The sequence below is a fragment of the Alosa pseudoharengus genome, unplaced genomic scaffold (assembly GCF_046254945.1).
Source record: "Alosa pseudoharengus isolate Yale_2024_CS ecotype anadromous, Long Island Sound unplaced genomic scaffold, YU_APseudo_1.1 YU_APseudo_1.1_scf_17, whole genome shotgun sequence".
Taxonomy (NCBI): domain Eukaryota; kingdom Metazoa; phylum Chordata; class Actinopteri; order Clupeiformes; family Clupeidae; genus Alosa; species Alosa pseudoharengus.
This window is the reverse complement of record NW_027468640.1, coordinates 26,091,264-26,118,331: the sequence shown is the minus strand read 5'-3', so window position 1 is coordinate 26,118,331 and position 27,068 is coordinate 26,091,264. Positions and strand designations below refer to the sequence as shown.

At 42.3% G+C, this 27,068-nt stretch overlaps 3 protein-coding genes across 7 annotated transcripts in view; 1 reads left to right on the top strand and 2 right to left on the bottom strand.

Moving 5' to 3' along the window:
• Nucleotides 1–1,873, top strand: part of zanl (zonadhesin, like) — a 52,313-nt gene extending 50,440 nt beyond the window's left edge. The window contains exons 114-117 of the mRNA XM_076288374.1: nucleotides 111–204; nucleotides 703–744; nucleotides 1,187–1,236; nucleotides 1,329–1,873. Of these exons, the coding sequence (XP_076144489.1) occupies nucleotides 111–204; nucleotides 703–744; nucleotides 1,187–1,236; nucleotides 1,329–1,405 (263 nt within the window). The 3' untranslated portion in view covers nucleotides 1,406–1,873. The remainder of the gene's footprint in view (nucleotides 1–110; nucleotides 205–702; nucleotides 745–1,186; nucleotides 1,237–1,328) is intronic.
• Nucleotides 1,874–2,630: 757 nt separating this feature from the next.
• Nucleotides 2,631–15,227, bottom strand: trappc14 (trafficking protein particle complex subunit 14). The gene is made up of 10 exons (XM_076289114.1): nucleotides 14,490–15,227; nucleotides 13,853–13,948; nucleotides 13,399–13,528; nucleotides 13,020–13,106; nucleotides 12,307–12,427; nucleotides 11,786–11,933; nucleotides 10,486–10,720; nucleotides 9,455–9,591; nucleotides 8,844–9,046; nucleotides 2,631–4,376 (listed from the first exon to the last, which is right to left on the bottom strand). Exons 1-10 carry the CDS (start codon nucleotides 14,967–14,969, stop codon nucleotides 4,223–4,225), a joined length of 1,791 nt encoding a protein of 596 aa, XP_076145229.1. The 5' UTR covers nucleotides 14,970–15,227; the 3' UTR covers nucleotides 2,631–4,222.
• Nucleotides 15,228–16,365: 1,138 nt separating this feature from the next.
• On the bottom strand, nucleotides 16,366–25,745 carry gal3st4 (galactose-3-O-sulfotransferase 4). 5 transcript variants are annotated; one of them, XM_076289111.1, is made up of 4 exons: nucleotides 25,434–25,745; nucleotides 20,630–20,737; nucleotides 19,953–20,262; nucleotides 16,366–19,816 (listed from the first exon to the last, which is right to left on the bottom strand). In XM_076289111.1, the coding sequence occupies exons 2-4, from the start codon at nucleotides 20,731–20,733 to the stop codon at nucleotides 18,809–18,811; spliced, it is 1,422 nt and encodes a 473-aa protein (XP_076145226.1). In that variant the 5' UTR covers nucleotides 20,734–20,737; nucleotides 25,434–25,745; the 3' UTR covers nucleotides 16,366–18,808. The 5 variants fall into 5 exon arrangements, with proteins under 5 accessions (XP_076145226.1, XP_076145227.1, XP_076145224.1 ...); XM_076289112.1 differs by having other exon boundaries at nucleotides 20,630–20,734; XM_076289109.1 differs by lacking the exon at nucleotides 25,434–25,745 and adding an exon at nucleotides 21,430–21,860.
• Between the last annotated feature and the right edge of the window lie 1,323 nt (nucleotides 25,746–27,068).

Below are 27,068 nucleotides of genomic sequence, written 5' to 3'. Positions count from 1 at the left end.
ACTGTTATTTTATGAACACAGCGACATGTACTCCATCAATGTATCATTATAAGGTTGTGTTTTAGGAGGAGGCATTTTGCTTATGTGTCCTTTTTTTTCATACTTTACAGATCAAACGTCAATCATACTGATTGCAGTCCTCGTGCCTCTGGGTGTGATACTAATAGCCGTGATTATTGGTTGCTGTTGTTGCAGAAGAATACGGTAAGGCCACGTAACAAATAAACAGCAGGGTTTATGTTGTGATGCAAACCCCATAACTGTGTGTGTTCCTGGTTCACACTCACTGTTGAGGAGAAAGTGCTCAGCAGGTACAGGGCGAGCACCAGGTGCTTGCACACTGCCCCTACAGACGCCAACAAACTCCAACAGTTTGGTCCGTGTGCACCATCCGTCTGTGTTTATTGGATGGAGTTGTTTGAGTTTGACGTGTCCAAAAGTCATTCTTTTTTTTTATTACTGCCTGGGCAGTGTGGAGCTGGAAGTGGGTCTTCCGGAACATTCTAAAGACTGCAGCCAATAATCTGCCAACTTTAGAAAGGTTGTCTGAGCATTGTGCAAGCACCTTTAGGGTTTTGAAAAAAAAAAAAAAAAACGCCTGTAAGCAAACATTACTTAAAAAATATTTTTGTAAAAAAAATATATATATATGCAGAATGGAACATTTTCTTTCTGTCTCTTTTTCTCTCGGCACCCGCACAGGACAAAGAGTTATGACCCCAGACATTATGCGGACTATTATAGGTATAAGCATGTATCTAACTACTCTGGAACTCTAAGCATGCATCTAACTACTCTGGAATGAGGCAAATGAATGCTGACAGTCTAACATGCAGTCATTTCTTGGTCCGTTACTTGTCTCACTATGACGTAGATGTGGTAACAAAGACCAGAAATGAATCAGACAATTTTGCAGCCACTTAATTCAAGAGCTTTGGCGGCAAATTTGCCTGTCTGAACTCTGTTCTAACCCTGCTCTTCCATTAACCTATCACAGCAAGAGCAGATGTGTTTGTTGGGTCAGATGTTGACATAACTCTGGCTGTTGTTGTTTCAAAGGTGTCACACTGCATGTCTTCGCAATCCTCACTGTATGCATGTGTGATGACATTTTCTGTCAGTACTACTAAGCATTCACTGGAGATAACTTAGTGCACTTTATTCATATTGTCACTCTTCCATTCAGCAAAAGAAAAGGAAGCTACGACTCCAGTAGTGTGCAGCTCTCCTCAACAGGTAATGCATGCTCACAAAATATCACCTTGCTTTAAATATCTGCATATACTGCAGCTGACAGTACTTATTAATGAATACCTTTTCTAAACTAGGTGTGGCGTATGAGAATCTGGATGATATCGACAAGCAGAAGGCGGCGAACAAAGTGCTAGCGACATCACAGTTCTGAGGACAGCACTGAGCGATGAAGAATACTGTTTTGAGTCATGACAATGTTTTGTATTTATTTGCTAATGTAACTACCATGTACTACTGATTACCATGCCAAAGGGGTATCAATTCAGTGCAGTTGTTTTTCATTTTTGTGTGGCTTTAGAATTCATTAACTTATTTCAGGCGGGTGTAATGTTTGTCAAAACTGCATTGTGATTAAAAGGGGAAAAGGGAATTTAAAAATGCATTGCAGCTAAATGTAATGAATAATAAATTATATTTTTCAGCAAAACCTTTTACTGTTTTCTCATCGCAAAGACTGCATGAAGATATATAGTACAGGAATGTATCCCAACAATGACAAGACAAAAACATTTGCCCCTGAATATATTTATTCAAGCACAAGGACCAGAAGATCACATTTTTCACACATTCAACACAAGTATAACCAAAACCCTCTTTAAAACAAGTTAAAAAGAAAGACAGTGGAGGGAGGCTATATATTGACATCACTGACAAAACGTCTGTTTTCATAAGTGTAATAACTTAAATCTGTAAAAATAAAGTGCTTGAATAGAATAAAATCCCCTTGGAAATAATAAAAACGAAACCCCTGTCAGATGTCTTGACTCCTCATGTGCTGTAGACGACTGAAATGGAAGGACTAATGGAAAACAGAGGAGCGAATCTCTCTCCAGTAGCTGCACATTTGAAACTTAAAACAAAAACAAAACCATTACTCATACATTCAAAACATCCAACAATGTGTTGCACTGCAACAAAAGAGGCTAAAGGATACTTCTACAAAGCTAGAAAAGAAAAAGAAGCAGACATGTAAACATCCGTACAGAACTCCAGGGTCCAAGACCGCACAGAAATGCTATTGACCAGTATTGAACAGGCCTGTCACAGATTTGCATTGGATTGTCTGCAGACTCCCTGAAAAGTGCACAAAAGTCTACGGCAAAATATGAAGTCTACTTTACAGGAAGTGCAATGCTTCACTATACAAGAACATCCCATAGTAAGCCTCCCACAATGAAATGCCCAGCCAGTATTGAGGTTCTTTCAGCAGCTTCGTGATTCAGACACAGCTGTCAGCATGTACATGGTGCTGTAAAATCAATGAACTTGCCTACATGCACTCTAGCCCTAGTGACAGCCGACTGATCACCAATAAAGTCCCCAGGCAGTGGCACTGGGTAGCACATTCGTGGGCAGCTCTCTATGGCAAAGGACGGGAGGGGGGGGGGGGGGGGTCCGGAGTCTGCTGTCACAGTTCAGTGATGATGAATGCGTCATGGATGACCATTCGGAGGGGGTTGTGTGGGAGGTGGGTGCAACCAACCACCGTGTGACAACAGGAAAGCAGGAGGGTGAGGGGGAAGAGGAATGTTGCGGGCGGAATACATCAAAATGGTGTCTGACAATAAGGCAAAGCTGGGAGCAAGATGACACGACTCAATGCCCCTGCTTACGGGCCCGGAGGAGGTGGTGTGTGTGTGTGTGTGTGTGTGTGTGTGTGTGTGTGTGTGTGTGTGTGTGTGTGTGTGTGTGTGTGTGTGTGTGTGTGGCGTTTTGGTCACAGGAGGTTAAGTAACAAAAAGGCATGCAACTGGCACACTACCGAGCAGAACAAGAGGCAGTGGGTGGTGGGAGCGTATTAAAAGGAGCACATTAAAAAGTCACACTGGCACACAAAGAAAATAAAATAACACAGGAAGTGAGTATGTTGTAAGTGTTGGATAAGAACACTCAAAAGCAAAAACCCAGGAATGAAGTGAGCGAGGGAGAAATGTTAGCTTTGTTTGTTAACGGAGTGCAAGTGCTTTGAGATAATTGCATTTATTGCAGGCGCAAAACAATAACACCTGATGAAATAAATAAAGGAGTTCAACCACCCATTTCTTGAGGCTACAGTTAAATGCAAAAAAACAACAGCAAAAAAAAAAAAAAACAGATTCCAGTGTGGCGACATGAGTCAGCCCACCAATGGGCTAAGAGAACAAAATACAGTCTGACAGGAAGCTGTCGGCAAACACGGAGCCCCATCCCCTCCACCCACAACACACACACACACACACGCATAAATACATACAGACTACAGACTGGATGCAGTCACGATGCAGTCAGACTCACCATTTCACTTCTTGGCCCATATGCTTCTTTTAGCTGCTCCCTTTCTCTCACACAAACACACACACAGACACACACACACAAAAAGAAATAACATTGTAAATACGAACGGGTGAGAGTCTGTTTGGATTGTGCTGTCGATGTGGCCTCATAAGACATATGGGTCTCCTCACGGCCCATATGTCTTTTACAGCATTCCAAAGACAGCATGACTATGAGCTGGTATACTGGTGTGTGTGTGTGTGTCTGTGTGTGTGTGTGTGTTGAGTCGGTGGAAGGGCTCTGGTGTATCAGGAATGTGTGCTGTGTGTGTGTGGTGTGTCTGTCTGTCTGCCTACATACATGTGGTCATTTTGTTCAGCTAAAGAGCCCCTTCACCAAACAACAGTAAACATAAAGCAAAGGACCTTTTCTGAAAAATCAACATCAACATTTAAGAGATCCATGTGAAATGTGAAGACTGAAATATTACTTGTTGCTTGCTATTACCACTGCTAATCTAAAACAGAGGGTTCCAATAAACGTGTTGTGTTCAAGTTCTCATGAGTTAATACATTTACATATTCTGTTCCCGTTTTCCCCCAATGCAAATAGCTTCGTAGCTCTAAACTCCTTACACCTAAAATACAGGTAATCCAGTGTGTTATACAATAGTGGAGAGTGGAGAGGGAGGATGTTTTTCTGGGGGGATGTGAGTTTATCTGGCTGCCTCCAGCACCAGCACCTTGCACTCCCGCTTGGCAATCTTATCCAGGGAGAGGACGCTGCGCTCGGGGGGGAGGTAGAGTGGACGGCCCACGGGAGAACCGACCGGCGGGGTGATGGCTCGGCGCTCCATAACACTGCCAGTCCTATAGAGAAACACACACACACACAAAGAGAGACATAGAGAGAGACACACACACACACAAAGAGAGGAAGGAGAGAGAGAGAGAGAGAGAGAGAGAGAGAGAGAGAAAGACAGAGACAGACACACACACACACACACACACACACACATATGAGAACACCCACTCACAACCTGCATGAGGCAAGGCCTCATGTTCAAATGAAACCCAGACCCCTCCCCACCCACACTGCTCTATCTTTATCCTCCTCCTCCTACACTCGCTGGGCCTCTCTGCTCCACCACGGGCTCCAGCCCAGTGTTTCCTGATGGGCTTTTCTCTTGAATTTAGATGTGCACTGGCAGATTCTGCCATCAAATACCACCCACTGTAAGGGCGAGTGCACCACGCCAGCAAACAGCTGATCAAGGAGACGGTGGAAGCATGAGGGCCACTTATATAAGCTGGGTATCAGTTTCACTGGAGTCCTAACCCACGGGATGTGAGGATAGCAATTAGCGAGGGCAGCACAAATGCAAAAGATGCCAGTACAGAAGAAAAGTCAAATATATACACAGTATATTGTTATTCACACAGTCTAGACTTCAATGGCTTTTGAAGAAAGTGATGGCTTCTGCAAACCGACCGGTCATTCATACCACTACCTCAAGGTTCAGAGAGGAGACCTATTGCACCACAGTTACTATCTACTTTTGTTACTGGTAGATACACTTTATTTCAAACTTCCTCTACATAAAAAAAAATATTTATACGATACAAGTCATGGGTACAGCTAAAAATCTCTCTATACTTAACCTAATCCTAGACCTAAATACAGTACCCTCCAGAATCCAGAATCCAGAATCCAACCTTGAAGGGAAGCAAATTTATTTTGAGAAAAAGGAAAATCTCATAAAGAAATAAATATTTTTAACAAAAACACGTCGCTCACAATTATTGGCACCCCTGCTTGTAATACCTTCTTAAGCCTCCCTTTGCCAATAAAACAGCTTGTAATATTCTCCTATGACACCCCATAAAGTTGGAGAATACAAAGCAAGGGATTTAAGACCGTTCATCTTTACAAAATCTCCCCAGATCGTCCAGATTCCTAGGTCCACACTTGTGCATTTTCCTCTTTGACTCACCCCACTGTTTTTCTATGGAGTTTAGATCAGGGGACTGAGATGGCAATGTCCGAAGCTTGATTTTGTGTTCAGCAAACCATATTTGTTTTGGTTCATTGACCTGATGAATGATCCAACTTTTAGTGTCTTTGCAGAGATTGACAGATTTCCTTTGAAAATGTTCAGGTTTTTCTTGGTATTCGTGATACCATGCACCTTAATTAGGTTCCCAAGGCCTAAAAACAGCCCCACAATAGCACAGCCCCTCTACCATAATTCTCATTAGGCATGAGGTTCTTTTCAGTATATCTTCTATGTATGCCAGTGGTTCTTATGGAATTTTTTGCCTATCTTACCATCCTCCATACTGTACATGAGGGCAAGATAACCATAGGTCTTTGTCCAAGCATGTTTGTCACATTTCCAGATGATTAGAACCTTTTATATGAATCACTGTTTTAACTGTAAATATAGGCATTTTCAACAAAGTACATAGTTTTCATAGACATTCTCTGACCTACAAATGTCAACACACTTTCTTTTTACTTAAGTTTAGTGTATTATCTTGTCCTTCCGATGTTGAAAAATGACTAGAGGATTTAGCCTCTGTGTGACTTTATTTTCATACCATAGTGAAAAAGAAAATCATGAACTACTTCTAAAAGTTCACAGACACTCTGAGTAACTTAAATAAATTGAAATTAGATGGACATTGCATAGGACATTGCTTCTGTTAGGTTTTGTACATAAGATTCAGGAGTGCCAATAATTGTGAGCAAAGTGTTTTTGTTAAAAATATTTATTTCTTTATGAGATTTTCCTTTTTCTCAAAATAAATTTGCTTCCCTTCAAGGTTGGATTTTTCCTATTTTTTTTTCATTGTAAAATTACAATACATCACCAACAGATGATTTTTATACCGGTTTTTAGTCAACTTTAGCAGAGGTGCCAATAATTCTGGAGGGTACTGTAGGTGCCTATTAATAAATATTATAAAATATACTTTTGTTCTGAGATAAAATGTTTATTAGACAATCTAAAAATAGTTTTTTGTTTATAAATACGTAGCCATGGTATTGGCAAACTCAAAAACAAGCTAAACCGTTCACACCACACAATTTTTTTGTGCATCCACAGAGCATCATTTAGTTACAATACGCATCAAATTACAGGCTGTTACGACAAAGACCATTTAGTCCGTGAGCCAGGGCCTCAAAATATGGAAACCGTTACCGAAAAAGTGGCAAAGGCTACCATACCTTTTCTGAAAGCCTGGAATCTCAGCTTTTCAATGATGTATGATGGCCATCTGACAAGGGTAGCTGTTTTGAGTTATCACACATAATGTAAACTAAGGTTGAGAAAATAATGTGTATAAATCAAGCAGAACACTGACATAGCTGAACATCTATATTGGACATATTGGAATATTTTATTTTGTTATGTTTGGTATCATTTTAAAGGGGAGACTTTTAATCACACATTATTTTCTCAAACACCATGTCTGATACAAGACTGAAAATCACCCCCTCCAAATCAGATAATATGGGTAAATGATACATTTTCTGAATCCTTAGGGTCATGCCAGTATTTCAGTGTTTGGATTTTGTTTCTCTGATGCTCCCTGGTGCCACAGGATTAAAAGACAAAAGATGACTAAGGCGGAAATGGCAGGAAAATGTGTGATTAAAAGTTTGAAGAACTCCAGGGTTGGCTGTACTTATCCAAAATGTTCACAAAATGATTTAAATGGAAGCTCAGAGTCTCCCCTTTAAAATGATACCAAACATAACAAAATAAAATATTCCAATATGTCCAATAAACATGTTCAGCTATGTCAGCTACTCTTGTCAGATGGCCATCATACATCATTGAAAAGCTGAGATTCCAGGCTCTCAGAAAAGGTATGGTAGCTTTTGCCACTTTTTTTTGTTTTGTTTTGACTTTAGACTGGAGTCATGTTACATGGTGCATGCCTGAAAACCAGCCAAACTCTTGCTGACCCTCAAAAGTACACGGATGATTGGGAGGACTGCGGGGTGACGACAGTGGATACGCAATATCGGTAAAGCAGATGTCTTGGTGAACCAGAGCTTCCTGTTGAGCTTGTGGGAGCATGACCAATATTATCAGACAATAACAATACTTTAATCCATAGATTAGACAAACAATGCTGCTATCAGTAAGACTAATAAGAGGAAAGAAAACAGGAACGAGAACAAGAAAGGTCAATGTTTGTCAGTCAAGGTATTTCACAAAGCAAGTCATAACTGCTGACCGAGTTGGGAAATGTTTTTGAGTACGATTGCATGATGGTGAACTTTTGCTTAGCATCCCTTTTCTCATCCTCTCTGTACATTTTCCCACACACCACATCAGAAGACCATGATCCAATTTCAATCACTTCTGCTGTCCTGACAGATCTTGTACTGACATCCAAATGTGGTCTTAAAATGATTATTTTAGAAAGTAAACCACTTCAAACATTTAACACATTCCTTGGGATTATACACATTTAAAATCTATGCTCCTGGAATACAAACATCCAAAACATGACGATTACTACACTACTAAACATTTATTTATTTAGGATTAATTATATGTTTTATACTAATTAATACATTATGGTCAATGTGGAGTTTATTAATTGTCTCTGTCACGAAGTTCATGCTTTCAGTTCGGTTTGTTTGTTTGACCGTCACCAGGCAGATTTTTTACAAAACTTCAGGGTTGTAACATTGGCCAAGGAAGAACATGTTACATTTTTGGAGCAGATCTGAATCATACAGTGGATCCACAAATGATTTGTCACTCGCACTATCATTGCCAGAAAAGGCTTTTTGGCCTTGGCAGTCTGCCCTCTTCGAGTGTCTTTCTTGGTCTGTATTTTAATAGCCATTGTCAGAGTGCTGTGCTTTCTCTTCCCCACACATATCCTCAACAGCTTCTCAAAGATGAAGACATAATTACAAACCTTACAGTGGTGGTTTCAACACACTTTAGGTCAGAATCACACCGGAATTCTCCTTTAACACAAACTGTGAGCCCACTTAACATGATTGACAGTGTGGTAGACTGCAGACACAGCTTTGTGCATACCATGTATTTATTTGTGTGTATTGTGAGAGTGTATGTGTATGAGCAAGTGTGTTTGTGTGTGTGCGTGTGTGTGTGTGTTTTTGTGCATGTGTGTGTATGTGTGTGTCGGTGTGCGCCTCTGTATGTGTGTGTGTGTGTGTGTGTGTGTGTGTGTGTGTGTGTGTGTGTGTGTGTGTGTGTGTGTGTGTACTGTATGTCAGTGTGGGGCTTGTGTGTGTGTGCGACTGTGCGTGCGTGCGTGCGTGCGTGTGTGCGTGCGTCCTACCTCATGAGGTGAGACTTTGAGGGCTGCTGGTGGGAGAAGGACTGCGAGCGGCCGAGGCTCAGACTGGCCTGGTGGTGGCGCTCCAGGAGATCGCGCACGGCTGGACTCGAGGGGCTACTCTTGCGGGAGAGTGGCCGGGCCTCGGGGGGAGGGTTGGACACGGACGCGGTGAACTGCAGCTTCAGCTTCATGTGCTGGCTCAACTAGCGTGGCAGAGGCACACCCAGACAAAAACAGTGTGGAAAAATGGAGGAAGTTTAGAAAGGGAGAAGTGGGGCTCTTACAGTATGAGAAACATTAAAGATATTACTGCCGAAGAAGCAGACACAGACTCAGACCATGACCCAGACACAAATAGTGTGGAAAAATTGAGGAAGTTTAGAAAGGGAGAAGTAGGGCTTTTATGAGAAACATTGGAGATATTACCGTTACTATTGGAGATATTGCTGTTACTATGTCATAAAAACAGCCCAACAATACTACTATTCGAAATGGAATACTACACAAAAAAATGCTCACTGTCTTTTAATGTCTCCCCTTCACACTCACACACAGCCACACCAACACACTCACACACACACATACACCCACACCAGCTCCAAACTCCATACCTCGAACAGTCCAGCTTTCAGAATCTGAAAGGCCACTGTGACAGAGAGTGTGCTGCCCTTGCGACAGTAACCAAGGTTACTGAGTGGGGAGTGACACACCACGGCGTTGACAGCAGGGTCCTCCTTATGACCTCGGCCTGCAGGGGCGAGGGGGATGAATAAAGAGGAGATGTGTGAGGGAATGAAAGTGTATGCGGACACAAAGGAAGATACCACCACGAACATTGATTTACATTTCTACATTTCTACATTTAGCAGACGCTTTTATCCAAAGCATTACAAAAATGAGGAATAACAGTCAAGCTACAATCCAGAAGACACCTTCGGTAGCAATTAATACTACATCAATCAATACTATTACCAGAGCATATGAGAGTGCAGAACTTCTAAGTACTTTTTAAGTGCTGAAACAAAAGGGACAGCTCTCAAAAACATCCTAATGAGCAGGATGAGAAAGGAGCCTTATCAAGAGCCTGAGGAGTGAGCATATATGGCTAAGCCATGCTAATGCTATCCTTACTGACCGTGGAGACAGTGAGACTAGAGAGGGTGGGGAGAAGAGCCAGTAAAAAAAAAAAAAAAACATATCAATACCATATTACTCTGCCCCGTGTATTAACCTCATAGCTAAAGACATTTTGCCAAATCAATGTATAAACCTCGGCTAATAGTTGGGAAATTACGGGTAGTGTTTTACCAGCAACCTTTCATTCTCTCTCTCTCTCTTTCTCTCTCTCTCTCTCTCTCTCAGTCATATAGCCATAGATAATTCAGAAAAGGTTTTCATGAAATTGTCCAATTATGTTTCAAGGTGCCCTTTTAATCAAACCTCTAGGTCAACCAAAATGTATTTGAATTTGAACTGAATTCAACTTTTTCTCTCTTGTTAGCTCTGCAAACCTCTCATTGAGAAAAAACGGCGGGAGAATAAACTGCAGTCTGAAGGGTATCATGGTGGATGCTTACAACTTGGATGTTAGTAGACCTACTTCTGGCACCAGCAACGCTCTCTCTCTCTCTCTCTCACCCACCCTCTGGTGTCCAAACTAGCCGGACAGCCAGGAAGTCCTGCAGATTGTTGAGCAGCGTGTATCGGACCCGAAAGTGCTCTCGTGCCTTCACTGCGCTAGGGCAGCTCGCGGTCATGATGAAGCGGGGACGGTCCAGCCGCACACTGGGCAAGCTATAGTGAGTGTAGATGGAGTTGGTGAAGGGGAGTTTGGAGGTGGACCACTGAAGGACAGCCACAAGCGGTACTTCCAGACCCTGGACAGAACAGCACAGAAATTTCTAAATTGGAGTTCCTAACATCAGTCTTCAACACTTTCTCTGCAACAGTGATAATACAAGACTTTAGCTGTACAGACAAGTACTTCAGACTGGTACAATAGAATCTGTACCACACCATTAGCCAACTAATGACTAAAGACTGACACATCAATTCACAAGCAAATAATAACCTGTTAACTCAAGGACAGGACAGGAAATTGGGAAAGTACCACAAAGCTTTTAAAGCCATAAAAAAGTATTTTATCCACCATCTCCATGCATTCATCATTAACTACCGTCCTGTGAAAGAGAAAGTACATCGTCTTTCAATTCTATGGTTTTACGCAGTACACTCGCATGGAGTTTTTTTTCTCTTCTCATGCCCTGATAGTTCTGCTTCATGTTCTCATCAACAACATAAGTCTCACTAACTTGACGCACGGGGGGGCGAGGGGCCTTGATTCATTTGCGGGGGGCCCTACGCGTGCGTAGTGTGCGTATAGGATCGTCCGGCTCTGATTACATTAGATTACATTGTTTCTGTGCAATGCTAAGAAGAACTACAAAAAAGGCCGGCGCTAAATCTAGGGTTTCCAGAGGAAAGCTTATTCTCTCCAAAAAGAACATAACAGCACCACTTTACAAAGTTGCATCTGAACAAACCACAAGGCTTCTAGAGAAATGTCCTTTGAACAGACGACACCAAAGTGGATCATGCGGTGTACTTAGTTTTTTACACACAGCTTCTGCAATTTGGCTTAATTTTTGCTGAATAAATAATGAAACTGTGGGATCTGTTGTATATTACTTTACACCTGAGGTTAGATTTACATACGTTTAGAACCAAATTATTTTTTTATTTTGTCCTTATACATAAAATCATACAAAGAGAGAGAAAGAGGATGTACTTCCTTTTTCATACGACTGTATGTCTGTAATACCTTTAATAATAGAAAAAACTTTCTAAACAACAGTTTTCCTTTTTTCAGTTCGTTTTAGGTCTATGTATTTTAACCTTCCAGTCAATTTGTTTTTTTTTGTGTTTTTTTGGGGGGGTCGCACCTCGTTAGTATCCTCCTGTGGCTGATCATTCAGCTGCAGTTGAAAGAGGAAGTTCTGCTCCTCCAGAGCACTCAGCATGCTGGGCAGGGGGCTCGACATGCTCTCCATCCTGAAGAAAGACTCCATGCCCACCTCCCCAGACTGGTGGCTAGAGCAGGACACAACAAAAACTTGAATGATCCAGTTCACCAAAAGAACCAAAAGTCAGTAACCCTGATGGACACGTTAGTGGCTACTTTAATTAATACACTTGTTAATGCTGTTATGCAAACAACCTGCTTCTCTAAACTGTGGTACATAAATGCACATTAATTTTCAGGCAAACAAGGTATTCAAACTTACAAACAAGTGTTTCACAATGGTTTTCTCCTGGCTGTCAAACTAAAATGGTAAAGCCTATAATTTACTTAAGTAACTTTACTTTCTTCAAGCTACTTTATTTTATCATATCATAACATTTTAACATAATATAAACAAAAATCCATATAAACAAAAAAAAACATTGGCCATTTTGACCATACCAGACATTGTCAACCAGCAGGACTGAGCCATCAGGCATCATAGGAAGATAAGAGGCGTTAAAGTTGGGCAGGATCCGGATGTCGCGCACACATAGCTCCTCCTGGGAGCTCCCATTCAGGACTGGACGCAGGAAATACACAAAGACAAAAGAGAAACAGAAATACACAGCTGTTTACAATTATTGTTGTCTCTATAACAACAGCACTGTCTCTTTGAAAAGTATTGTATCAGCTTTGTTTCTAGAATGGTCTTTACTAGTTTATTATCCATTTCTTAATGAATCAATGGCCAATACTAGAATCTGAATTCCCATTTTTGGTCAAAGTCTGACCTTTGCACAATGAACAGTGCAGAACGTACTCTGGGTGTGGAGGAAGTATTGAACACATAACACTCCCTACGTGGGTGGGAGGATCTTTGAGAGCAAAATTAATTCCAACAGGTCTGGAACAGCATGGGCTTCGATGTCATAGACATTTAACACCAAAGGGGTGGCTCCATGAAAGAAAAGGAAACTTTTACATGCAAAAACACACAGATATGATCTTACATCAACAACTCAGGGGTGCATTTCCCAAAACCATAGTTGCTAACCTGTTAGCAACTTAGTTGGTTGGCAATGGGAAACTGCATTGCAACCAACAAAGTTGCTAACTTAGTTAGCAACTATGGTTTTGGGAAACGCAACCCAGGCCAACAACACAGTCCTTACCTTTCAGGACAGTTAGGTGTTTCCCAGATACAGTCATCTGCTGACACCTCAGGCCGGGGGGAGGCAGGACATTCAGTGTGGTGCTGACTGGGAACGCCACCACAGCGGGCAACATGACAAAAAAACAGATGGGAAGAGGGAGACCAAGGGAGAGACAGAAGGGGGAAGAACAAGACGAGTCATGATTGCGTCCCGAGATTAAAGGATTAAAGCCGCAAAATCAATTTTGAGGTCACTGGGGGCCGGATATAGGTGTGTGGAGCGTTTGTGTAGCTTGGCACGTGTCTGTGCCCACGTGTGTGTACTGTACACACACCAAACACCTATCCAAAGCTGCCTTTTCTTTGAATAAACATAAAGGGGTTTGCCATTCTCGTACCTTGGGCTTTGAAAGTGTTCAGATCTTGGTGGAAGGTTTGACAGGGGCTTTTCTGTTGTAAGATGCTGAGGTAACCGTGATCCTGGATCTCAGGCCGCTCCTCTTCCTGCTTCCAAACGGTCACTATGATCTGTGGGATGTCAATCATGAGGAGTGTGTCTACACACAAACATACCAATAGGCCCAAAAGACACGCTTCCCCTGACTCAATATAGTTTGTTCATCGTCAAGTTTCTTTGTAAGTAAGAAAATATGTATTTATATAGCACATTTGTAATGAACAGAGTGCATCTCAAAGTGCTCTTGTGCTGATTGTTAGCCTAAGAACAAACATGTTTCACATGCACACATAAAAGACTATGTACATGCAAACATGCACAAACTTGCCTTGAAAATGACAATAAAGGAACTTCATTCCCATGCAGAATAGGCTACTCAGGCCTTTGGCACTCACCTTAACTTTGAGCGTACTGACAGGAAGTTTGTCAAGAGACACAGTGAGCGGGAAAATGACCTCATCGTTTAGAACCACAGGCTCATCTACAGGGGACTAGAGAGCAGAGGAAAAAGACAAACTACTGACCAAAAACAGACAAAGACTTATGACAGTGGAATAGACTGTAGTAATGTATGCTGAGGGTTATAATTGCACAGATATGAGTCATGTTAGTCGATGAGAGGCCATGTGACAGGTATCCTGCCCTGCCTCCATTAATCTGTCTGAACCTTTGAACATAATAGGTGTGACTGTAGAGTAAGCAAAGTAGGTCCTGTTTCTCTGCAAGCATGTCCTGCACTTGCAAAAGGACAAAAGAAACAACTTGGAAAGTCCAAGTGAAGTCCACCCTACATAGTCTCACAAAATCCTAGGGGAAACACTGGATACTTAAAAAAAATCTAGCTGCCAAAATTGGCTATATTATTGCTGCATCAATCAAGTTTGCTCAAAGAGAAATCAGGAAATGTGCACCGCAGACTTCCTGTGAGCAAGGTGTTTTTTATCTGCCAACAGGATGCTGTGTAGACTACATACATGCATGCGCAACCGGTTATTTAAAATTTCGAGCAGCAATTACAAAACAATTCTTTACCTGCAAGGGTGCCTTGCGGAATTCTCGCACACCGTTACCCGGACTGTTGTGAATAAGCAACGGTTTACATTCTCGGAATCCACGTTTTTTTGAGCCCCCTCGACAACCATCAACCATGTCATCTTCATCAGCATCATCCATACCCTCGTCCCCACTGCTATGATAATCATGATACATATGTCGCTTACGGCTATCGCCGGGACAGACACTTGCAACCGCGCACAGAGAATTAGCAAGGTCCCTCCAAGCCCTACTGTTGGGGTGCTCCGACCCGGTGACATTGTCCACACCCCCGCTGCTTGTGAGCCCAGACGCACCATTTTGTGAGCGCAAGACGAGCAAAAAACGCACAGTCTCACCAAGGTAGAGGTGACTGCGACGTGGAAGTGAACGGTATCGAGCGGGATCAGACAAATCTGATATAGGAACAGCCGGGAAATACATGAAATATTCACATTGGGATTCCATCATTAAAACCATTACTAACGGAAACAATGGGAAGCAAGCAATATATATCAACAAGATAGCATAACGCTGTGTATTTATACGTAACCGACGTTACGTATCTAAATAGCTGCTTTCGATTAAAAAAAAATACTGGTAGCTAGATCGCTTTCCTAAATTTTTAACGAGTCTAACAATTGTGCGATAATAATAAGTCATTCATTGTGTCCCCCGGCTGCCTTTTCTAGCTTACTGTGCCAAGCTAGCTAACATAAACGCTACATTCAAGTGACTGCAAACACTACAGTTGCGAGTTCGCTCAATCGAGCCCAGAGCGACAACGGGAAGAGTAGTTGATTATCGACAATTGTGCCTCTCCCATTCTTTTAGACATTCTCTGCTGTAGGCTATGCTCTTCCTCAGGTCTGAAAAAGTATAGGCCTAGCCCTAGACAGTAAAAGAGAAAAGTTGTATTTGATGTCTTGTGACGCTTCCGAGATAACGTATAATATGTCTGTGCTGCGAAACGAATCGGTTCAATACAACTCAACGACGAAAAGGTGATAGGATTTTGCATTAAATATTGACACCAATCGTCCCGCCCCCACAGTTTGGGCAAGAGTTAGGCCAGATAATAAACGCTCACACATTATTTTGTTTCCAGTCAAGTTTATTTAATTAATCAAACAGTAAAAGCATATGCAAAAATAGCAAGTCATTTCTTTAATTAGGCTATCATAAGGTTGGCCTAAGGTGCTACAGAGGATAAATCAAAGTGAAAATCTATTGTAGCCTAACCTCTGTTATGGTAAAAAATGTTTTTTATTCTGTTCAGTGAAAAAAAGGAAAAATCCAATTAAAATCTTCACCTACATATTGTATTCGTATAGGCAATTTTTAATTATGGCAGGGTATAAAGACCGCTGGGCCTTAAAAATAGAAAACAATTAAACAAAATATTATCGGGATGCTTTTAAATCTGATGGGCATAATTTCCTACTGGTCTCTTGGAATCAATAATGTGTTCAAAGCAACATAACCTATCATTATAATCACCATCATAAGACAATATGAATAAGGTTATAATTTACATGGATTCTCAAAGCATGTATACCCCAGTACTTCCTGATTTAGACCTTTATGATTATGCTGCAGTTGCCAATGAAATACAAATATTTCATGACTCATCTTGGAGGATATGTGGTTTATCGGTATTTCATCTGCTTTGTCAAAGAAAAGAGGTCATGCTAGTTGCACTTAAGCCTTTTTTCATTTATCAAAACTGGAGTCATAACATAACATGGAGTCAACATGAAATGACTTAATCCCCAAATCATGGTCATTCTATTCTGACAAGAGACATGGAGATGGCTCTTTGGTGTATCTTAAAAATGCAGTGACGGATGACATTCATGCTCTCCTTTTCAACACATTCAAAACACAACCATTTATTGCATTGTGACAAAGCCATCGCAACAACAGGTAAATATTACATCAGTTATGTCATGAATTGAGAGTGAACATGACTGATACCTTGAAGTTAACACAAGCAACACATATTCCATTGTAATACCTCATGTTGATGATCAATATACCATAGATTATGCTTCAAATGGTATACTCACGTAGGGCAAATTAATAAAACTATATCAATGTTAATCATACCAAAAATGTACCGCATGACATACACAAAAAAATCAAGCAGGTGATTTTCCTTTTCACTGGTTCTATGTGGTGTTTATGAATGAAATATGCCAACATGCAAACATTCTGCTTGATTCACATGCTAACTTTCTTTAGACACAAGTCAATGTGTAAGAATGGAATGTCAAAGTGATTACAGTCATTTTTTTTCATGTAGGGCAATATACATAATCAGGTTTGAGGTTTGAATCACCTCGGATTTTTCTCATTAAATTTGAAAGCTGTTTCAGCTATACCAAGATGTACCACAAAATGTTGCACAGTGCAATACAGTCAGATTCGTAAAATATTTTAAGGTCTAAACATAATTTTGAATGTGGGAAAAGCTTCCATTTCAAAAGAGAATAAATACAGTATTTACATCAACATTTTTCCCAGAAAAAGTAAGGGATTAAAGCCCTGTTCCATAAAGAGAGTTATTCTAAGGCAAAATAACTGTTCATATGTGTCACAAAGGTTGAAAAGAAGTTCTCTAGACTGAAATATTAGAGACCTGCCAATGACATCTTTGTGACATGTACTTGTTATTAACATATACTGAACATTCAGTAACACTTCAACTCACCCAGTTTTCCCACCTGCCCTCAACCTATCCAGGGAAATCTTTTTTAAAAAAAAGGTATGTGAACAGTTAATTGTAGGGGGTTTGAAATGCAACTCATTATATAAATGTTGGTTTTAAGTGACATAATCTGTGCAAGGCAAAATAAATACTATGACAAACTATACAGTTAAGACAATGTAAATCTGTACAGAACCGGATAAATATGCTGATAATGAGCAGCTCGCATTTTCCTTTGCTCCATTTAACACGTTACGGTGTACCACACTGTGAATCGAAAAAGCAATGCTTACGTGGTCTGCTCGCAAAATGATTCATCTCCATTTTAAAAAGTACAGATAATAAACAATGAAAAAAAAATATTTCACAGTGTGACCAACACGTTCATGGAACCCACAGTCAGTAATAGCTTATTTAGCATTATGAGTCAGAAGAGGCCACCACTGCAGAATAGGGTAAACAACCAGGTCTAATTAGCAATGCCTCGTCAAGAGGCAATCAAGCGACAAGGCTGCCTTTTTTGTCTTCTTTTCTTTGTTTTTGTTCTTTTTGAAGTATGCAGTATCTTCCTCAAAGCACAACCTAAAAAACGTAAGTACCATGATTTTTCAGTCCCTAAATATAAAACCTGTTACCCAGGTTAAATCAAGCAAAAGACATGTATTAACACACAGTGTTGACACAGACAGAAGCCTGAGTCTGGGCTTGCCATTGTAGTGGGGAAAGTCTGGCACTGTAGTTCACTGCTCCTCAGCATGATGTGTGTAAAGTTTGTACCTTTGCTCCACCCAAGTAGTGTGTCTATACCTGACTGAACGTAATGGGAATTTCATTCCACTACACTAATCTGGCATGAGCAGAGTGTAGGTGTGTGTGTCGACTTGAGAAACCCTGTGAGTGTGTTCATGTGAATGGATATGTTACAATATTTTACACGTCTCTTTCCTTTCAGGGAAATAACTGGGTGTGCGTTACCAGTGACTTGCAACGCTTGTCGATGGTAACTTAATTGCTCAGGTACTCGTTTAACGTGCAGACACGGTCCACCTCTCCAGCAAGCGTCAGCTTTCTGCCTTCCCACACTGCAATCATTTTATGGGTCAGTGGTAAAATGAAGACGTGGGCTAAGTGGTATGTGTTTGTGAGAGAGGGAGACTGAAAAAGAACAAGGGAGTGTGGGTGTGGTTTCACATTTCACTATTCCTACCCTATTCGCCCACTCTCAACTTCCTCAGGTATCACCACACTGCTAAAAGCTAGCCACAGTCACTGACATGCCACTGTTATTGCCTGGGGTCCTTCGAATTCAGCCACTGGAAGGTAACTCTCCTCCAGCAAGACTGTGGGACCCTAGTGTGAGATTTCAAGCATGAGAGAAACGAATAAGGTCATGGCGAGCAGGAGGGAGACAGGAGTGGAATAGAAGAGTTTGAGGCTTTTTCACGACCACTGCAAAGCCTCTCCAGTCTCTCAGGTAGTGCAGTGCAAAGGCTAACTAGGTGCCTTTCAAATTATTCAGAGATTAGAAAACATCCAGGTCCAGAGGCAAGAAAATTAGTTTTTGTTTTTTGTTTTTTGTTCAGAACAAGAGTTCAAAACTGTCTGAAAACTATCTGAATCGGTCCTTCCCATCCCTTTCCCTCACTGGTAATGACACATTGCGACCCAATCTGGTCCCATCCCAGTCCCTCTCGATTGAGTTCCCACCGAGCTGGTCTCCAATCTTAGGAGCCAAAGGTTCCCTCCTGATGGGTGGTCCTCCAGCCCCGACAGCTGCCCCTGGGGGTGGCTGCGCTCTGGGGAACTGCTGTGCATCCAGCAGGTCCTTATACTGGATCTCCGGGCGGATCATGCGAAGGCAGGCCTGCCGCGTGGAGTTGTCCAGACTCGGGTGTAACTCGTAGCCGAGGATCTTGACCAGGCCGCTCTGGAAGGGCCGGATGGTTTTGTCGCGGATTCGGCTGGCCTCCACGGGCTTCCCGCCATCCCTCAGGCAGACCCGGGCCAGGACATCCCGACGCGTCCGGAGGAGAGCCACCTCGGCCTCCATCCGCGCCCGCCCGAAACGCTCCACCTCCTCCCAGAAGGTGCGGTTGAAAGCTTGGTACAGGTGCCAGTCCAGCGCATTCCACTCCCGGAGCTTAAGCCTCTGGTCATCGGTCAGGGCCAGGGCTGCACCCAGGTTGGCTTTGCTTCCCCAGCTCCCACCAGCAGCGGGTTTTGGCTGTCGGGCATTCAGGCTGAAGGACACGACTGCGTCCAGTGGCCAGCAGAGTGCATGGCGCAGTAGCACCATGGATTGGTCGAAGTACTCGGAGACCAAGATGAGATTGAACGACTTCCTGATCTCCGCCTCGCCGCGCCTCGCTAGGGCAGCTGTGTAGTTTGCATTGTGGTCCAAGCCAAAGTCAAACCAAAGCAGGTTTCGCGCGTAATGGTTGTTGCGCAACCTTGGGTCGTAGTAGCGCCGGGGATCGTTGGCAAAATCACCCAGGCCCTTTGCACGTTTGAAGGCAGGGGCTACAGCTTTAAAATAGGCATAGGAGGACTCCGCCAACTCTACAGGATCTCGCACGATGGAGAAGTAGAAGGTATCAGCAGGCATCACTTTCTCTACCTACAAGACAGTGAAATTCAGCTTACAGTTGAAACGACAAAAACAGTAACATCGCTGTAACAACAAAAACATTGTCAACAGCAGATTTAATCCACACAAAAAGACTACTTAGAAAAGAACATATAATGTGACACACCTCTGGCTTATTGAATCGCATGTGATTGCCCATGATGTTGAACTCTACCATACGGGGTCCTCTGTAACCTTTGACCCTGTGCGCGTTGAAGAGCAGCGGGTAGCCAAACTGGTAGCCTAAGGGTAGAGCGAAACGCAGACTTCTCTCCTCCCCGAAGCGGTACAGCATGTTGAGCACGGTGCTACTGGCTGTCTTATGGGTCTTCAGGAACATGGCATGGGTGTGGGGTCTGCAGGGGCCCATTGGGGAGCCATGGCCATCGTCAGAGGACAGTGGAAAGACAGACCGTGGTCTCTCTGGCTGCATCCAACTAAGTGTGTAGGGGTGGAGGTTAAAAAAATACAGGTTAGGTTGTGTAAGGTGTGTTCCTGTATGCATTCCTTGACAAGTGAAAGAAGAACAGCCGTGTTAGTTGTTGAGTAAATGAGTAGCGTTCTCAGTTCCACCCAGGCCAGTCTATCTGAATGACTGATCTCTCTATGCTGACACAAATTGAGCCCCAGACAGAATACACCATAGCCCGCGTCTAAAGCAGAGTAAAACCACATTATGAGTAAGCCACTCCTTTCTCCTATTTGTTGCTTACATGCACTTTTTTATTATTTGATGGAAAACAAGCAGTACAGTGAAAGCACAAGAGACAGAAGGATAAGAGAGGTCACTGGGCATTCTCTGACCTTTTGTTGAAGAAGCCCAGAAGCTGTCCAGTGAACGCAATGGCCACAAACACCAGCAGCGCTTTCCAAATAGGCCCAAGCCGATGACACCCCAACCACCGCATTCTTCTGAAGAGAAGAGATACATGTGTTACATAAATAGCTGGCTGGATGATCAGTCATTGATAAAATACCGGTAATAACAGTTTGTCATACGTTTTTGAATTACCACTTTTGTGTCTTTTAAGCCTTTGAGGTACACACTGATAGGTAGGCCTATACCAGGGGGTAGTTTTAAAAATGTGTGCGCTTTGGCAAACAGAGCTGTCATTCAGTGTACAGTCAAAATCATGAACAAACAAATAGGCTAACTATATCGTTAGAAGGATCTCATGCTATCAGTATAATACTTTCGTGCATAGGCTACCACATCTGTCGAAACCACGGCCGGATTTTTGTTCGTACGACTGCGCTTATTTGCACCTCATTGACTAATCGTTGATCTTCACAAAAATGAGGTTGAGGTTAAAGATTTATGTCGATGTGAAATAAGCCCTCGATTTTGAAAGAGGCGGCGTTCTTTTACACCTGCAGTAAACGCGTTCTTCAGACTTAGGTCAATACAACAGCTAGCCTACAAAAGGCAAAAGTAATAAATTATATAATGTATGATGGTTTATCAATGGTTAGTCTGCATAAGCGCGGCCTTTGTTTTGAGGATTGATGCCTCTCTATATAGACTCCATAACGATCAACATATTAGGTTGTCATCTGATAACACAGCCCGTGCTGCGTTTTTGTCTCTAATCCGAGCATCTTACCTTGCTCTTCGCCTGAAAACCATGATCGAACCGGGCCGGTGTCTGTGGTGCGCGGCACTTGGCGGCTGCAACCACGGTGCATCTCGGAGACTACGGCCGTAAGTGCAGCAAGACCCACGACGTTACTTCGTGAATAAATCGCAAATGCATAAAGAAGGAACCAGTGGTGTTTCCAAACGCGACGGAGAATAACAAGACATGAATCTGCTTCATTGGCCGTCGACAAGTCTATTTTTCGAACTGTATCTCCGATTTCTTACTAACCGCAGATGGTGAAAGCAGTAGGCTTTGTGTATGAGCCTGGTGTGTGTGCATGGGTGGGGGCACGACGAGTGTGGGCTGGTATGGGAAGGGAGGGTGGCAGGCTGAGATTTGAGCACATACAGTACACGAGCTGCTAGTCGCGCTGTGACGTCATGTCTCTCAGAAGAAGAAAATCTGGACCCGGTCAAAAAAAGGCTCGTGTTAAAATTGAACCTTTTTACACTCGAAAACTATTGCGAATTTACTGAGGTCACTACATGAAAGCGACCCTGAATTTCAACTTCAGCTTTCTAACCGCAATGGGACATTCATGACTCACAATCTCAGACTAAAACTACTATAGGCTACTACTATAGGCCCTAATTAAAAAAAATTTCGTTCAACTATCTTAAGACTCTTTCCTAAATACATGGATACCACACATTAAGATGTAGCCTAGCCTGTGTAATGTAGTACTCATACATTTCATCTCCATCTTCCCTCTGAAGAACATTGGTGCAAAATGGCAATGTAACCACATAATGAGAAGAGGCAATATTAACTAGAATTGCGGTTCCGAGGAACTGCAAGAGTGGGTTTGATCAGGGGCATGGAACTCGGCCTCATCCAAGGATTCCAACGGTACCTCAGTTATGAAAATCGGACATACGGGTCAAAAGTTACACGCACACACCTTCATATACACAGACAGCCCAGCCCAGCCCATTAGACATTGCCAGATGGCTTAGAACTCTGCCAGGTGCAAACTTAAACAATTAGAGCTGTGATGTCACAATCGGAATTAGAATGCTTGAACATTCCGCCATTCATTCGAAAACGACAAGGGCCAGTGACCCAAAAGTAACAAGCAAGTTACACCGGTTCGGACCTGAATTTTTGGAGTTCGAACTGAGCTCAAACGGTCTAGGAGCAAATTTTCAGCCATGCTGTAGTCTTGCTGGATCAAACCCACTAATAAAGTAAACTTAAGAAGAACAATAGTGGGCTTGCTGGATCAAACCCACTAATAAGAAAACTTAAGAAGAACAGTGGTCTTGCTGGATCAAACCCACTAATTAACCTAAAGACTAGGCCTAAAGGCTATTCTGTATCAGATTATTATTTGCAGTTTTTAGAAATAATTAGCAGGAATCCCTGTAATTAGTCACCATACCAGAATGTACAAATAACAACAAATAAACATAACTGTGCATAAAATAGGGATACACAATATTATCAGTATGGCAGTACCAGCAGATAAAAGCTTAAAGTTTTAGGGGAAGTACCATACTATGTTAAAATAGGATGACATTTTTAGGCTACTTATGTCTATCAAATTACATATCTTACATCAACACCTTGCAATGATTTCCTTATTTTCATGAGTGATCGAGTGTCTACATTTCTTAGGGTTTAATGAATGAGAATGAAAGTGTTATACCTGTATGTGCAACAACTAGGCCATTACAATAACAGTAATATGTTAATTCAATTAGAGGCCCTTAAAGGAAATAAAAATATGTTAATATATCGGTATCAGTATCGGCAAAAATTAGTAAATCAATATTGTGCATCCATAGCCTATGCAACATTATAGCCCACAAAGTGTATATCTTATATTTTCTTTCATTTAATGTCCAAGTAGTTGCATGAGTTTTCATGATGTTTGCAATAAGGTCAAAGCATTTGAGCAGCATTTGACCAGCAGAAGAATTCAAATGTCCTGCTAGTGCTTTGCATGTTGGGTGTTCCTTTAACGACACAGAGATACTCATCAAGGGGCCTAATCAAATCAGTTTTAGTTCCTAATCCTCTGAAAGATTTGTTTGGAAACACACTGCACGGCGGAAAATGTCACTGGCGCCTTTAAGTGCATGCTGGGAGATACCTATTTACTTATGGAGCCAGTTGACTGTTTAGCCAAGCATGTTTCACCTCATACAGTTTCACTCGCCACAGCACCTCATTCACAGTGACATGCTTTCAGAGGGTCCTCCTGGAATCCCGTAACTCAAGCAGACCCTGAGTCGCCTGAAGGAAACCTGGACAGCCCTCTAAATCCTAAATATAGGTCTAAAGCCTCTAATCGTGTGACTGTGGCTGGGCCTTGGTACACTGCGTAAGGCCTTACCACCAGCTGCCTCTCCTTGTTCAGCATCCGTGGTGACAGGCTGAAATAGATTGATGCTCGTGTACTTTGGGGCCGACTCCTTTGAACTTCCTCAAAGCAGAGATATTTATGTTCCCATACTTCTGTTCTGTTTGCATTTAACATCATTAGTAATATTATGACTTGTGTGTGTGTCAGAGAGAATGAATATGTGTGTGGAAGAAGTAGAATCGACTGTGTTGGGCTCACTTCAAACACATGCGTGAAATCAACGTTCCTCAAGGAGTCTGCGGCATTCGACAATCAGATATAGCACATTTGTTGTCCTGTCATCCCAGAGGCAATAATTAGCCTATAATGTGCAGTCTATTAAGCACACTATGTTGATATTTGATTTAGTTTATATAGTATATTTAGTATTTAGTATTTTAATATCATGTTTATCTTCTACTGTCTATTGTACAGTGTAGTTTTTAATTTGTATATTACTCTGCTGTAAGTGCATGGTGTGTGATGGGGATCAATAAAGTATCTATCTATCTATCTTGTCGGGAAAGTTCTTTTTTTTACTCCTGTGAAAGCATCCAGCCATGAAAATTCCTCAATAAGCACGGATACAATTGTGAAATATTCTTGTGCTTCTCTGGCGCACATTGGCCTTTTTAAATTGTCGAGAAAATCAAGTCAACTGACATTATGATTAATCTAATCCACATTCCACAGTGACAGGTCACACATTTCCCCCCTTTTTCTAAAAGTTGGCCAGCTTGGACTGACTGGTGGGATCACTCTCTACTCTAGTCCTGGCCCAGATTCCATTGCATGAATATTTCAGAGAGCACAGTCCCATCTCCGTTGCTGTCGGTCTGTATTATTTACCAGTCTTACATGGTTTACAGATTAGCAGCAATACTGAAGCAGTGTGTGTGGGGGGGGGGTGTCATGCTTTCAGACCAGAGAACAGCATCATATAAAGGTGTCAAATATAGACTAAACTCAAAGGGAAGTTATTAACTATAACAATAATACAGGTCAGGCACAGAGTTCTTCCTCTGACATGGCTCTATCCACCGCTTGATCTAATTAAAGAAGTTCCGCTTTGCTCTTTATGGCCTACGTTTTTTTATGCTTTGCTGTCACAATTACTGTTCTTGAATGCAGTGAGAACATGTTATTCCTTGTTAACTAGAAAACCAACCAAAACTTAGTGGTATGAAATAGGATCAGCCAAACAAGATTATACCCCCACTAATCGACCCAATACCGGAGTAATCTGTTTAATGCCATGGGGTGGCAACAACTGCTGTCCAACGCTGAAGGCTTGTTATTTCTGCATACCTTACGAAAATATTGGTGGTAGGCACAACTTCATCAAGTTACATGTAGGCCTACACCACCAAAAATCCGTGGGTTCAAAATGTGTGAATCGACTTTTCTGTGTAAACTACACCTAGTTCATGAGCTTCTGTGTTTAACGAGTGTTTTCGAATAACGCGTTTGGTTACCAAATTGCATAGCGGTATTGTAGTGGCTGTCATTTACCGTTTTCACAGAGCGTCTCAGTGGCAAACGATGGCCTATGTTCAACTGAAAAAGTTTCTGCTAAAAAAGTGGGCAACGGTTGCAAAAGGGGGGGAAAGCATGCACTCACCTCAAAAGTCCTCTTTAAGTGATCTCAGACGGTAGACTGTTTCCTTAAAATCAAACGCCGGTGTTGCGCCCTACAATCATTCGGTCCACTTCAGTAAAATAATGGGTGAACTAACACTCTCCGGTTACGCACTCCTCTCAATGCAGGAAGAAATATTTGCAGAAAGTTGAAACGCATTCTCCTCCACGGTGAACACTTCGAGACAGAAAGAGACAATATAGCCTTAAAGTAACGGTCTCCTGTGACCGGTCCTCTCCCCTTGCAATCAGCGCATTATTAAACACTTCTGTAGCCGTCACGCTAGCCTGACAATCAATCCTACTCTACCCTACCCTACCCTACCCCCATCTCCCACTGTGTCACGGTAGCCTACGTAAACCACCGCCCCGCGCATTTATCTCCTCCTTCACTCATCTCTGCATAGCACAGGGGGCCACTCTCCCCAGACTGATGAATTGTGAAGTTATCCTTACTGTTGAAAGTTCCATATAGGCCTACTAAAAAGAAATCTCACGATGATTTGGCTAAATAAAAAAAGTCAGCGAATCAAGTTCAACCCTCATCATCATCACACACATGGCCTAGATTAAATTGCATTTAAACAATTGTTATAAGCCTGCACTTCCCTTTCTTATTTTAACAGACCTAAAGCTAAGCACAAGGTTGTAATTATCATCAGTTATTACTTTCACTATTTCCATACAAAAATATGTATGATCTTCATATCTGACTTCTCGAAGAACTTCTGGTCGGTAGTTGCTTAGCCACTGTTTCTCCTCCCCCATCTGTTCTTGCACACAATATCCCCCGAAAACAAACGACTCATTCATCTCGGTACTCTCGCGCGGCTGCTTGCTGGCTGGGGATGATGAATAGCAAAGGGGCAAGAGGGATCACAAGCCCCACACGAGAACAGCAACTGTGGCCTGCTCTTGCTGGACGTGGCAAAACGGAGTTCTGAATGGACCCATAGCTTAGAACGCTCAAAGGGTTGTTTTTCTGGGAACTGTGATTTTGTCTGGTTCGTTTTGAAGTCAACACGAGCTGCAGGCTATTAATATCCTACCAAGAGTAGGATAATATGTTTTGGATTAAACCCTGTCTGTTATTCTCAAACCGTTTCAAGACGTGTGTAGCCTACTCTGTGTGTGTGTGTGTGTGTGTGTGTGTGTGTGTGTGTGCGTGTGCGTGCGTGCGCGCGCGCCCGTGTGCAAGTGGCCTAACCGAGGAATGCTGAATACGGATCATATTATAGCTTACTCCAAAACCTCAGCCCAGACAGTTATGTTTCACATGTGTAACTCATTCAGCTCCCACCAGCCAGCCAGTGCCTCAATTCATGTCGCCCCATCTCTCTCTCTCTCTCTCTCTCTCTCTCTCTCTCTCTCTCTCTCTCTCTCTCTCAAACACACACACACACACAGAGAGACACACACGCGTGCACGCGCGGGCGCACACACACACACACAGACACAAAGATAGCCAAAATGGCCTTGACATGTAATTGCAAATGACAGGAAAAATGTGCTGCCTAGTAAGTTGGCCTACCTATTCTTAACTATTTCTCATTGAGCCTCAGTTGCATTATTGGGCTAAATTCCATATTCATCCATCTCCCTTTCTCTCTACACACAC

What these genes read in the sequence shown, in the direction of transcription:
- trappc14 (XM_076289114.1), bottom strand. Translation starts at nt 14,969, where the DNA reads ATGGTTTTAATGATGGAATCCCAATGTGAATATTTCATGTATTTCCCG. An exon ending in TCCGCAAGGCACCCTTGCAG is followed by an intron (nt 13,949 to 14,489) that starts GTAAAGAATTGT and finishes TCTGCTCTCTAG; the next exon opens with TCCCCTGTAGATGAGCCTGT. An exon ending in GCTAGTTTGGACACCAGAGG is followed by an intron (nt 9,592 to 10,485) that starts GTGGGTGAGAGA and finishes TCGCCCCTGCAG; the next exon opens with GCCGAGGTCATAAGGAGGAC.
- gal3st4 (XM_076289109.1), bottom strand. Translation starts at nt 21,452, where the DNA reads ATGGTTTTCAGGCGAAGAGCAAG. An exon ending in CTGGGCTTCTTCAACAAAAG is followed by an intron (nt 20,263 to 20,629) that starts GTCAGAGAATGC and finishes CTACACACTTAG; the next exon opens with TTGGATGCAGCCAGAGAGAC. An exon ending in TGCGATTCAATAAGCCAGAG is followed by an intron (nt 19,817 to 19,952) that starts GTGTGTCACATT and finishes ACTGTCTTGTAG; the next exon opens with GTAGAGAAAGTGATGCCTGC.